The sequence below is a fragment of the Chamaea fasciata genome, unplaced genomic scaffold (assembly GCF_029207755.1).
Source record: "Chamaea fasciata isolate MVZ Bird 193981 ecotype frontalis unplaced genomic scaffold, bChaFas1.0.hap1 SCAF_1, whole genome shotgun sequence".
Classification (NCBI taxonomy): Eukaryota; Metazoa; Chordata; class Aves; order Passeriformes; family Sylviidae; genus Chamaea; species Chamaea fasciata.
This window is the reverse complement of record NW_027094086.1, coordinates 12085457-12097241: the sequence shown is the minus strand read 5'-3', so window position 1 is coordinate 12097241 and position 11785 is coordinate 12085457. Positions and strand designations below refer to the sequence as shown.

Here is an 11785-nt window from a genome sequence, read left to right as displayed (position 1 = left end):
AATTGTTCCTCCCAAATACCTCTTCTCTTTTACATCCTCTTTCCTCCATGAATCCTCTCTGCTGTTCTACATTTCAGGAACTCTATCAGCCAAAGTCATCCTAACTAACCCCACTGCTATTCCTCATGCAAAAGGAGAAGGAAGATCCCTGCAAAATAAGATCCCTTGAAAAAGAAGATGCAGACAATCTTAATTTCCATCCCATCTTCTCCAGATCCTTCAGAGGGCAGGCAGATGGAACAAAAATCTTCCATGCACTGTGGAAGAGTGTTACCTTAGAAAAGTCAAACATGCTTCTTGTTGCAATATGAGAGTTCAGATCAAAGCATCAGTCTTTTGCCAATTTCTAATTAGCTGTTAGGAACATTACAATTTTATTTCTTATGAGCTGACTACCACAGTGAACTCAGGCAGTTGCTCCTGAGCTGGCTACAAGATTAGAGCTTGAGACTTCCTATTCTAAACACTCCCACCACTGGAAATGGAAAGCTCAGTCAACAATGAGCAGCACCGGGCTGTGGCAGGCAGCTGAGTTTGCATGACAGCAAAGATCTTACTTCCCCTGGAGATACCAGCATCCCTCTTCACTTTTAAAATCTGTACAAGGGTAAATCCCATACTGGGTTCTTACCCAGTATCTTTTTCCTATTCCCTTGTGAGATGCTGGGTAAGGTCTCCAGACTGGACTCAGCAGCACCACATGCAATATCAGCCAGGTGAATACAGTGTGAGCACAAAGCTCATGACCTTTCTGGGACAGGGTCTGGGAAGGACTAACGCTGCTGATGCCTTCAAGGTCAGGACTTTGCGTGATCCCAAGAAGATTCCCCATGTGCTCTCTGCAGAGTGAGGTGGGTGCTTTCTGGGAAGAAAAGCACAAAATATCAAGGAAGTACCAAAAGTCATTTAGAGAAGGTTGGAAGAGGGGACACACTGCACTGTAAGGCACCCATGGTCAAAGAGTTTGTGCGGCAGTTTTCCCTTTGGTGTCCATGTGTCAGTCTCTGGATCATAGCAGTCCAAGGAATCCAGGTCCTTGATGACATTGTCTGAGGTGAGACATCGTCCTCCTGTCACATACAGCTTGTTCTTGATGACAGTGGCCCCATGATGCATTCGTCTGTCCTTCATGTCTGCACATTTAACAAACTTGTTGCCTTTTGTATCATAAGCAATTATTCTCCGGGTGTACCCTGAATGCAAAGCCAGAGGTGGAAGAGACAGATGGGAATGGGAATTAAGTGCTTATGGCCAGCAGAAGGAATAATAATATATTTCATGCTGGTCTTCAATAAAATCTATTATAGTAGTATATAATCTGGCAGGATTGAGATATCTAAACTAAGAAGTGATGATGTGTCACAGGAATGCCTGTTTGTCTATCTTCCTTTCCTGTCTGTCCTCATCCTGTCTCATAGCACCTTGGCAGCCAAGGCTTGATGAGCACCATATAAAGCCCATCAGGTCACGCAACCAATCTGTCAAACATAGTTGGAGCTTGCAGTTACCTGTATGTGCCTTCAAACATCTGAAAATATTTTTTTTTTACCAAACAGACTCCTAGAGCTTCACTTGGAAATACAGAAACCAATGGCACATGTGATGGGCTTTGTTATGTTGGAGTTGTAGCTGTCTGCTGACTGGAGCCGGGTATGCACAGCATGGTGCCACCAGTGCTCACTCCACTCCTAAAGCCCTCAGCACCAAATCTGTGCTGGCCACCATGCCAGTGACCAGTGGACAGCTCTTTCTCTGAGGGGTGATATAACCTTATATCAGCTGAGAGGTAAGGGCTGGTAAGAGGGCCATTGCCCTGGAGCAGTGGAGGTGTGGAAGCTTGGTACCCAGCAGTAGACCTTACCCATGCAGAAAAACATGAGTGTGGTCTGAGGTGAGGGAAACCTGCCACATAGGAGCCTGATAGTCTTGAACCTTTGGATTCAGCTCTCCCCTCTTCTCACTGCAAAGGACAGCAGTGGCCTCTCCCTGAGGGGTGACACCACCTTGAAGTCCTGTGCAGTTTGGGTACCATCCTCTGCTTTGCTAAAGATACGATGTGTCTCATTTTTCCTTAAATAATTCAACAAATGCTTTCTCTTGGCAGTCTGTGGTCAGGGAAAAGGCATTGAGGACTATAGAGGGCCAGATTATCAAGGACATGATACACCTGACTGCCATGGGCACAGGCTGGTCCTCAGGTTGAAAAAGACACTGAGAAGTTTCCTCTTTCCAAGTGTTTTGTGGTCCTTTTGGGATATTACCCCCAGGGGGCAGCCAAAAGACCAACTAACACCTCATAGGCCTATAGCCCACCCATCCTGACAAGCCATCCATGGCCTTGTGGTAACCGTACTTTGCATTCTTCCAAGTGGAGCAGACACAGAGGACCAGGCTGTGAGTCAGCAGGAGAAATTCAGGTCCCCCATGCTCCTGGCTTCCTCCCAAGAGCAGTAAATTGCATTGGCTTTTCCTCAGTTTCCTCCACCCAGGTACTGCTACTTGGGGTAAGAAAGTGCCTCATGGAGAACTTATCTCCACTTCAATCACCATGAGACTCCATAAGAGAAGTGCGTGGAGGATGGGCACTCTCCTCCTTTCCTTCCCAAGATCCGTGTGCTTTTTGAGGGAGCACCCCAAATAGCAAGGCTGCAAAATCCCACAGGATCTGGGCAGGGGAGGGAGAGGGAAGGTGAAACAGAGCCCTTACCACCTACGATGATAATCTGGTCTCCAATCACAACAGCTGGTGCACAGACATTCTTCACTACTCTGGTCTCCATACGAAACCACGTATTCCTGGAGACATGGTAAACCTGATAAAAAAATAAAGATATTCACACAGCTGTTTATGTTTCATTTTAACTAGCATCTGTAATTACAGAGGAAATTCTGGGTTTTATTTTGCCCTAATAAACACAATCCTCTGGCTCAAACTGCTGGAAATCTGAGAATGTACCCACTTTTTTTCCCTAATACATCCCCTTGGAAAGCATTCTGGATCCCCAAGATTGTCTGCTCAGGAGATGCTAGCACAAGCACTAAAGCAGTGTATCTGCCATATGAAGGCTTCTTGCATGGCCATTGAATCACTGTAACTAGTTCTCCCAAAGGGCAAGCCGATTCATTTCATTTTCCAGTTATTCTGCGTATTCCTTATTAGCCTTAGCAATTTCCTGGGCAAATAAACCTCAGTTTCACCTAGCTTTGCTGGCAGCCACCATGTTTGCCAGTGGCTATATTTATGCTGGTGACTGATATGCACTCAGACTGGCAAAAGGACTTAGAGTGGTATCTAAGTCATCGATTTATGTGAGAAAAAGAGCTGTTGCCACTTGATGATCATTCAATCATCTGCATCTGGGTGACATAAACTTTTATGTCATGTTATCTGCTTCTTAATACAGCAAATATCACCAGGGCATCTCCCCACTAACTGATAAATACATTTCCTTCCCCCTGATAATGAAGTACCATTATAAAGCATTGCTCACGTCCTGGTTGCCATCTTAGCTTAATGATCCGTCTTAGTTAAAGAAGGTGAACAGCGAAAAACACTCATGGGAAAAGAAACATTACAATGTTACTAAAGCATCAAATCAGAAAAGAAAAAATTTAATGTATTTTTTCCTCCTAATAGAGTGTAACAGCTGAAAGCAGGCAGAGAGGCAGCAACATGTGGAAGAAGCCACATTTTAAACACAACTGTTTATCTAAAATGACTGTCAGTTTAAGTTCTGGCCCTTTGATGAGTGAGTATCTAATCGCTCTAATGATCTCGAGTGTTTGCGTCTGCTGTGAGCGAGCAGGTGCGTGGCTGAGACCCCAGCTCAGCGCCAAGGGGAAACCACTGATTTTGGTGAGATTGGCTACAGGCACGAAGCCAGGCAGGGGGAGCTGCTGCTGCCTGCCATGGCATCACCTGCGGCAGCCCAGGCCCTAGTGCCACCAGTGGCACAGCTGACTGAGAACCAAACCAGTGCCCCAGGGCTGCTGCCTGAAAACATCCAGAAGGGGAAATAGAAGAGCTACAATGTTCCTTGAGGTCATGGTTTGATTTCCTCATGAAGGTGATGGACTGCTGAATACCTTAGAAGAAATTGCCTACAACAAGCAGGACTGACCATTACCTGGATAAGCCGAACAGGGTTTTGCATTATATCTTCTCCCCCAAAGAGGTAAACCCTCTGATCTTTGGCAGCAACAGCAGGGTGAAGGACAGCAACAGGCATGTTTGCCATGCTCTCACAGGTGTTGTAGACACTATCGTATCTTTCCACAGAATTCAGGATTTCCTGGTTTTCACCAATTCCACCGAATGATAAAATATAATTTTTATATGCCAGACTTCTGTGGGAGTAACGTGGAACTAGCATGGGCTCAATCAACCTCCACTGATTGAGTTTGAGGGAGTAAATGTAAATATTACCACTGACCAGACTTTTCTTATTGCTAACAGGCATCCCTCCGAGCACAAAAATATTGCTGTGTAAACTCACTGCAGAGGCTTTGTACAGGCGCATGGGAAGTTTGGCCAGGCTCAGCCATTGGTTTGTCTTCTCATCATACAGCAGGACATCCCTCGTTGTCTGCTGGCTGTCCTTCCTGCCACCAATGATGATGAGGAACTCTTGGTTGGAGTACCTGCGAGGAACATGCATCATAGGTTTGATGTCAGGTGTGTTGGTGCTGTACAAGGAAAACATGTGTCTCCGGGCTGACTCCAGGATGCTCCTGCAAGTGGGTGAGGACTGAACGAGCGAGTCGTTAGCAATGAAATGGAAGAGGAAAGTTGGATGGACGTACTGAAGTCGGACCTTCTTGAACAACTCTTGGATGTAGCCTTGTCGTGCCTGGAGGTCATGCCGGATCCAGACCATCAGTGCCTCAAAGACCTGTTCCTCCTCCCCACAGAGTTCATCATCCCCAAGGTAATCGATGAGCTCCATGGGACAGAGGTCCTTGAGGTCCTCAGAAGAGGCCACCACAGGAAAACATTTCAAAGCCATAGCCTTGGCTTTCTTGTTCAGGCTTTGGCAGTTCAAGACTTTTGCCAGTCTGATCATGCTTAGACAGTTGTCAGGAGTCAGCTTGTCTTGGAGGTAGGTAGAGCAGGCCTCAAACAACTTAGTGTACTGCAGCATGGATGCAGTCTCCAAGAGGCACAAGACATTCTCAGTGGATATTAGAATCTCCCCAGTGTAAACATAAAGGATAATCTGATCCAAAATATCAGCGTCGACGCCCTTCAGAATGACTTTAGGCAGGTGACTCTCCCTGAAGTTGTTACAGAACATTGCCTTGAAGTATGGACTGCTGGAAGCCAGCACATTTCGGTGGCAGGGGATTTCAAAGCCCCCAGAGCAGAGGGTGACATCAGTCAGCATCTTGCTCTGCCGCAGAGCATTCAGCTGCCTCAACAGTTCAGAGGAGAAGTCCTGGTCTTTGAAGAGAAACTCTTCAGTGGATCCCTCTTCCATAGTAAAAGACGAGAGAGATGAATTCTGGACTTGGCAGGGAAAAAAAAAAAAACAATTTCTTAGCAGCTTTTATTGAAATATCCAGCTCCAAGAGAACAAATCAGGACTTTGATGTTGCTGTAAATATCCATTCACTATTGCACATAAAAATGGAACATGGTTTAAGCTCAGTGGGAAAATAATAAAGAAGCCAAAAGGTCGCTAAGACCCTTTAAACTTTCATAAAGTTATCAGATAGGTTGCAGCTCTGAGGTCAGCACTGCCTGTGTCATTGGCAAGAAGCAAAAGCGCTGAAGTATCTCACTGAGTTTGGATTAAAGCTGGAGGGCTGAAGCAATTGGTTTGTCCACTTCCATCATGTTGAATAAATGCACTTAGACATTTATTCACTATTTTAAAGTATTAGCAGTTTAGTAGCTTGTGCCTCTTTCCTCCAGAGTTAGTCACTCCCAAAGAATGCAAATCTGGCAGAGCTGAACTCTGCAGCAGGGCAAACGGAACCCTAGAGACTGGGAATCTGCATTAAAAGTTATTTATTAACTCTGCTTAGCTGTGGGTTTTTTTATGTTAATCAGACACACAATGGCTAAGTTAAGTGCCAGGCAGAACAATATGATGAGTATCTACGGTCATGGCTTAACTGCTCAATCTGCAGTGGAACCGAAGGGTAGAAACGTTTACCTTCTGTTGTCCTTCACTGCATGCACTTACTCTCTGTCGTTTATTTTCTGCTGAGTTTTTCCACAGCTAGAGCCTGGACAGAAAACCTACGAACCCACGGGAGGTTTCTTTCAGTAGGTAGGTGATTCATAGAGGGTGATTTCTGGCCGTGTTTATGCCGCAGTCAGTTTTGCCGCTGCCGGGCGCTGCGCGCAGGAGCGGCGGGCGCGGGCATTGTGTACATTCCAGCGCTAAGAATAGGCGCACACGGGCCCCGCGCTCTTATCACATGTGACGCCGCCGCTGCCTTTTGCAATGACCTGGCTGGTTCTGAGCATGCCCGAGTGGTGTTTTTCTGGCAAATGTTTACATATAATAAATAGACACGGAGAGGAAAGTTCACTTATAAAAGTCCTGGCTGGCCATTTGGAAACAGTGGCAGGACGCTGTCCTAAAGTGCCTGGGAACTCTAGAAGCCTGTAAACAGTCTGCAATGCCTCGCACTACGCTGTCACCGTCGTTTCATGGAGAAAGGCGGAGAGAGAAGGGCTTCGAGGGACTCCGGTGGGACGGACCGTGTCTCCACCTTATGGAGAGATCTGGGGAGCATCAGCCTGTTGCAGTGTGGTGGGACATGCTCATGCACTGGGACTCCTGCATCCAGCATTGCTCCAAGGTGGGCAGGGAAAGCCCAGCTACCTTCACCAAGCAGAAAATGAAGCTTACTCTTGGAGCAGTTTATCTTTATGATGCTGCTTGATATTTCATATAGAAAACACCAGGTTGTGGCCTTTTGTCTAAGGATTTCATCTCTCTGAAACCCCTAGAAAATAACTTCTCATGGCTTGGGGCTTGGGGATGGCTTGAGGAAGCTCAGTGTTACAAGTGGGAGGACTGGAGCAGGTTGCTGCAGTGAGTAGCAAGCTGGAAACCAAGATTCCAGAGTGGCAATTCCCACGGTGGCACAGAGGTCCCCAGGGCACACACCTTGATGGGGTCCCTGACTGCAGATGGCTGCACATGAACAAGGTGTCTACGCTCCTTTTGCAGGCAGTGAGGTCTAGTCAATACAACTGAGTCTGCCAAGTAATTCAGGTCAGCAGTATGTGCAACCTGTATTTGGGCAGTTGAACAGTCCTCCAGGCACTGCTGTGTGTCTGAAGGTGCTCAGCTGCCTCAGTCACATGTAGGTGCCCATATTTAACTCTCCCATGGTAGGCATCTGTGTTGTGAGCCTAAATCCATCCTCAGGGCTGGGATCATTCAAACGCCTTGTGCCAGGGGAGGATCCTCCAGAACTCCAGCTGGTGCCCTCTTAGGGTGTTCAGCAGGTCAAGTGTGATGTGTCCCAGCTCCATACCAAATACCTGGGTGTTTCAAGAGAAATAGAATTGGCTGCCCTTGCCTGGGTAACTGGATTGGGCTCCTCATCTCTGCTGAGATTTCTTCCTTTGTTCTAGGGTGGGGTTGAATCCAAAATGTAGTTTTTAAGCATCACTATGTCAGGGAAATATAAGGTTAAAGCAAAAGTCCTTCTCATATTTTCAAAGCCAAAGCTCAGGGGTGAGTCATGTCTGCATTTAGTCACAGTGAGGCAGACGGGTAAAAATCATTGGGAGCTACATTGCCTTCATGTCAACTCCTGTGCCATGCTGGTGTTTGCAGTCCTCCATACATTCTTGCCCCTGTGTCCATGGTACAGCAGATCACAGGGATGTGGGCAGCCTGTTCCTCTAAAAATGTCAGCTTTGCATCATGGGCATGCTGTACATGGCCTTTCTGAGAGGCTTTTCAGTGCAGCCTAAGGACGTGGTGAAATGCCTGTAGGCAAATCAGAACCCTGAAGGCCCAGCCCCATGTTAAAGACAGGGTGGAGTCAGGCTGGCATAGCTTTTTGGAGGTTGCCCACAAAGAAATGTGTGTGTGCACACGCGCGTGTTTGAGGCGAGGTGAGGGAGGGGAAGAGCAGGAGCCACTGGACTTGACTCTAGCAGATGAGTCACTCTGAGGGTAAACATGGCAATCGACGGCCTCTTCCCTCTTCTCAAGTAAAGAAATGACCCAAGAATGATGTTGGGGTGCTGGGGAAAATGAACCCTCCCTCCCTACTCCCTGCCGCCGCTGCCTCACCAGCTGGACATGATCTTGCTGTAAATATTTAGAGTGGCATTAGAAACCCAAAGGAGAATTTTTCTCTCTCCTTGTCCAGGGAACATTAGCTACCCAAACAAAACGCCCTCTCGCTTTCTTTCTTGCTCTGTATGTATATGCTCTTGTTGCAGTCCATTCTGATGATTGATTTAGCTTTATATCTCTCTTCTGGCTCGAACTCCTTGTTGCCTGTTTAATTCTGCTTCTTCCTGGCAGTGGCTGTGGATTATTCTTTTAACCTTAAAGAAAAAAATTATGCTATCTGACTTCATTAATGACACTGGTTTATGGGGCCGGGGAAAGCTAGGTGGGATGTTCTTGTGCTTCAGATACTGATAAATGTGGCATTTATTTAGAAGATCCCAGGCTCAATGGCTTTGCAGAGTTATGCAAATTCCCGCTAGCCCGGAGTACAGAGTGTGCTGTTTAAATAGCTAATTGCTTTGGGGAGGGTGGTGTTGCTCCTTGCTGAATCCCCACACAGGTTCCTGCTAATTTAGGGCCAGGGCTTCTGAGCAATGAAGCTCCTGCTGCCTGCCTTACAACTCTCTTCATATTTTTCCCATAGATTATGGCTTCAGACACATCTACAACTAAGTTGTCACATCAGCACTGCTTAGTTAGGATTTTATTTATAAATAGACTAAAAATCGCGTTTCCTGCCAAAGACAATATGTCCTGTATGGCCCCCACTCTGTGGGGGTGGGGGAGGGGAGGCATGAGCCCTGCTGAGAGGGTAGAGCTTTTTCTGCTGTGGGACAGTCTAAAGTGTCAGAAAAAATCAGTTTCTAAATGAGTTCTTGAGGTAAGTTTTCTAGGGAGGTATGATATTGACTGAACCAGACCTGAGTGGTCTTTCTTTTGGGAAGACAAAATTAGTGCATTACTATAGGAGTGAGATCTTGCACAGATAATGGTCTTGTCTGAACACAAATGGGAAAGTGGGCTCATTCACAGGGTATGTGACCCAGCAGCACTGTGAGATGTGATGCTGCAGGTGCCCCATTAGCCCTTGATGGGCTGGAGCCATTTGGGCTATTAAAAACTGTGACCTCTCTAATTGCTGCTGTACAAACTCCATTCAAGAGCAATTTCTAGAAAATAGAAGTATCTACCAAAGAATGAACATCTTGTAATGCTTATATACTCACCCTGCGCCTTCTGCTCTTTCTCCTTAAAGTGTTTGGCATCGTTCAGTTTTGGAATTATGGTGATTGAACATTTGATCTGACCCAGAGCAGCTCTTCTTATGTTTTAATGCAATGGGATGATGAAATGTCATGCACTAAGCAACAGAGTGGAAAAAAAGCTGTAATCTGACCAGCCAGCAGACAGGTGCACAGAGATTGGTGATGTCAGACAACTTCTAAAACTCATACACTGATCCTATTACAATTCAGGTGAAAATGAACAAATATGGATAAAGAAAAAGGACTGCTCAAGACAGAGATTTCACTGAGCCTATTCAGTGTTATGTGCACTGTCTCAATGACCACCAGCCCCCACAGTAATCAAGAGATAGATCATCCCCTTACCCAAATTTTCAGTCTAAATTGACAGGGGACAAGAAAAAAATATTCTTTATTATGATCTTAGTAAAACTGGAAGAGGGAACAAAACCCAGGATTAACATTCCTCCTTGTATAAACAGACAGTTACAGGGGTTGTAATTAATCAGATGCCATGGAGAGGACGGGAAGATGCCCCAAGCAGCAGTGGTGGCTGGTTGGGGTGACAGCCCATCCTAGGCTGGGAGAACCATTAGCTTGCTAAGGGACCTGTACAGATGAACTTTTGAAATTTGAAGGATGCAGATTTCACAGCCTCTCTGGACAACCTGCTCCCATATGTCAAACAGAAATTTCTATAGCTGCAATTTGTGAATGCTGTCTCTTGCCCACAGAAAAATCTGCTAACTTTCTTCTGCTGCTACTCTACTTGCCAGCCATCAGATCTTCTTCTTATTCTTTTAAGTTCAAATATTCTTATGGTCCTTCTCTCTCATTCCTCTGTAACTACTATGTTACTACTTTTCTATTTGGCTGCTCAGCAAACATGATTTCCCTGAGTGCTGTTGTCACAGCTGCCATTCACATTGGTATGACACCAATAATGCTGAACTAAGGCTTATTTTAAGAATCTGGGCTATGTTCTGATTTTGTAGGCAAGGGCAACAGGCTACATCTATAGATACTGGTCTTGAATCCCTGGCCTAAACTTATAGAGGCATGGGGACAAGTTTTACAGCATTGGAGTCACAGAACAACTTCCCAAGAGTCACTGTTTGCATTGAGTACAGATAGAGAGATACACCATGTAATTCAGTAATGACTTTGGCCCAGTACACGTGGGTGTGAAGATGTGTGGGCTCCTGGCTTGGCTTCAGGCCAATCTCTAATTAAAGAGTGAAAGATTAAGATGAAAGCAATTGCACTCTTCTTTAGTCAGAATGACCTACTAGCATTAATTAAAAGAGTCTTCAGGCAAAAACAAATTTGGCCACCAAAGTTATGTGCTTCACATTAAATAAGGATGTAGCTGGTTTAAAGAGTGCTGAGCTTCGAGAGGTTTCAGAGAAACCACTCATACAGCTTTGGGCACTTTTGTTGGAATATTTTAAAACAAATCCTTTGCCTAAACCAGCTACTTCATGTGTATTTTAGACACCCACTGGCTTTTTCTTCAAACTACATCATTGGAGAATGGTGCCAGCTTATCTTGGTCTGAGCATACAGTGTGCTGGAGGATAAAATATCACCCTATCACTGGACACCAAAGTAGATTCTTCAACTATCCTTTCTATAGTCTCTGGTTACAGCAGACCCATGGCAACAGCAACAAGAAGATACTTAGATCCTACATTGCTCTGTTCCTGTTAGGTCTGAACATTAAAATGCCTGTGATAAAGGCATTCAGGTATTCAGGATCTGCCCCTGATATTTTTAGGTAGCTGGAAATGTTCTCATAGAAGGATCAGGCCTTTAAAATGCCATAATATTCTAGTACACCTATGTGAGACACCAATCATTGTCCTTAAAAGCCACACATCTTTCCCATCTCTTGTTTATACTGCCCCATCTTATAACTAGATGGCCAGGTGCTACTGCTGTGACATTGATCCAAGAGGGGAGAAACAGGTCCAGTGCTTCAGAAATACTGTTTCCAATGGGAATATGATGCTATCAGTCAACATACCTCAGAGGGCCTGAAAGACCTTTCATCATGCAGAGTGATGGTGCACTTTAGAGGCAGAAGGAGCCAGACAAAGAGAAACACTCATGAACCGTAGTCATCAAGTTCTGTTATTTTTCATCTACATCTTCTCTCATGTGATTATAAGATCTTAGGGTAATTCAGGAAGGAAGGGACCTCCAGTGGTCTCTAATTCAAGCTCCTGGTTAAAGCAGGATGAGCCATGAGATCAGACCAGGTTGCTCAGAGTTTTATTCAGTCAGATCTTAGAAATATCACAGGATGATGACCATGCAGCTGTCCTG

At 45.5% G+C, this 11785-nt stretch overlaps 1 protein-coding gene across 1 annotated transcript; it reads right to left on the bottom strand.

The window, feature by feature from the left end:
- Nucleotides 1-656: 656 nt before the first annotated feature.
- KLHL38 (kelch like family member 38) lies at nt 657-6276 on the bottom strand. Its single transcript, XM_066204340.1, has 4 exons — nt 6159-6276; nt 4128-5501; nt 2708-2813; nt 657-1193 (listed from the first exon to the last, which is right to left on the bottom strand). Exons 2-4 carry the CDS (start codon nt 5475-5477, stop codon nt 907-909), a joined length of 1743 nt encoding a protein of 580 aa, XP_066060437.1. The 5' UTR covers nt 5478-5501; nt 6159-6276; the 3' UTR covers nt 657-906.
- Nucleotides 6277-11785: the final 5509 nt, after the last annotated feature.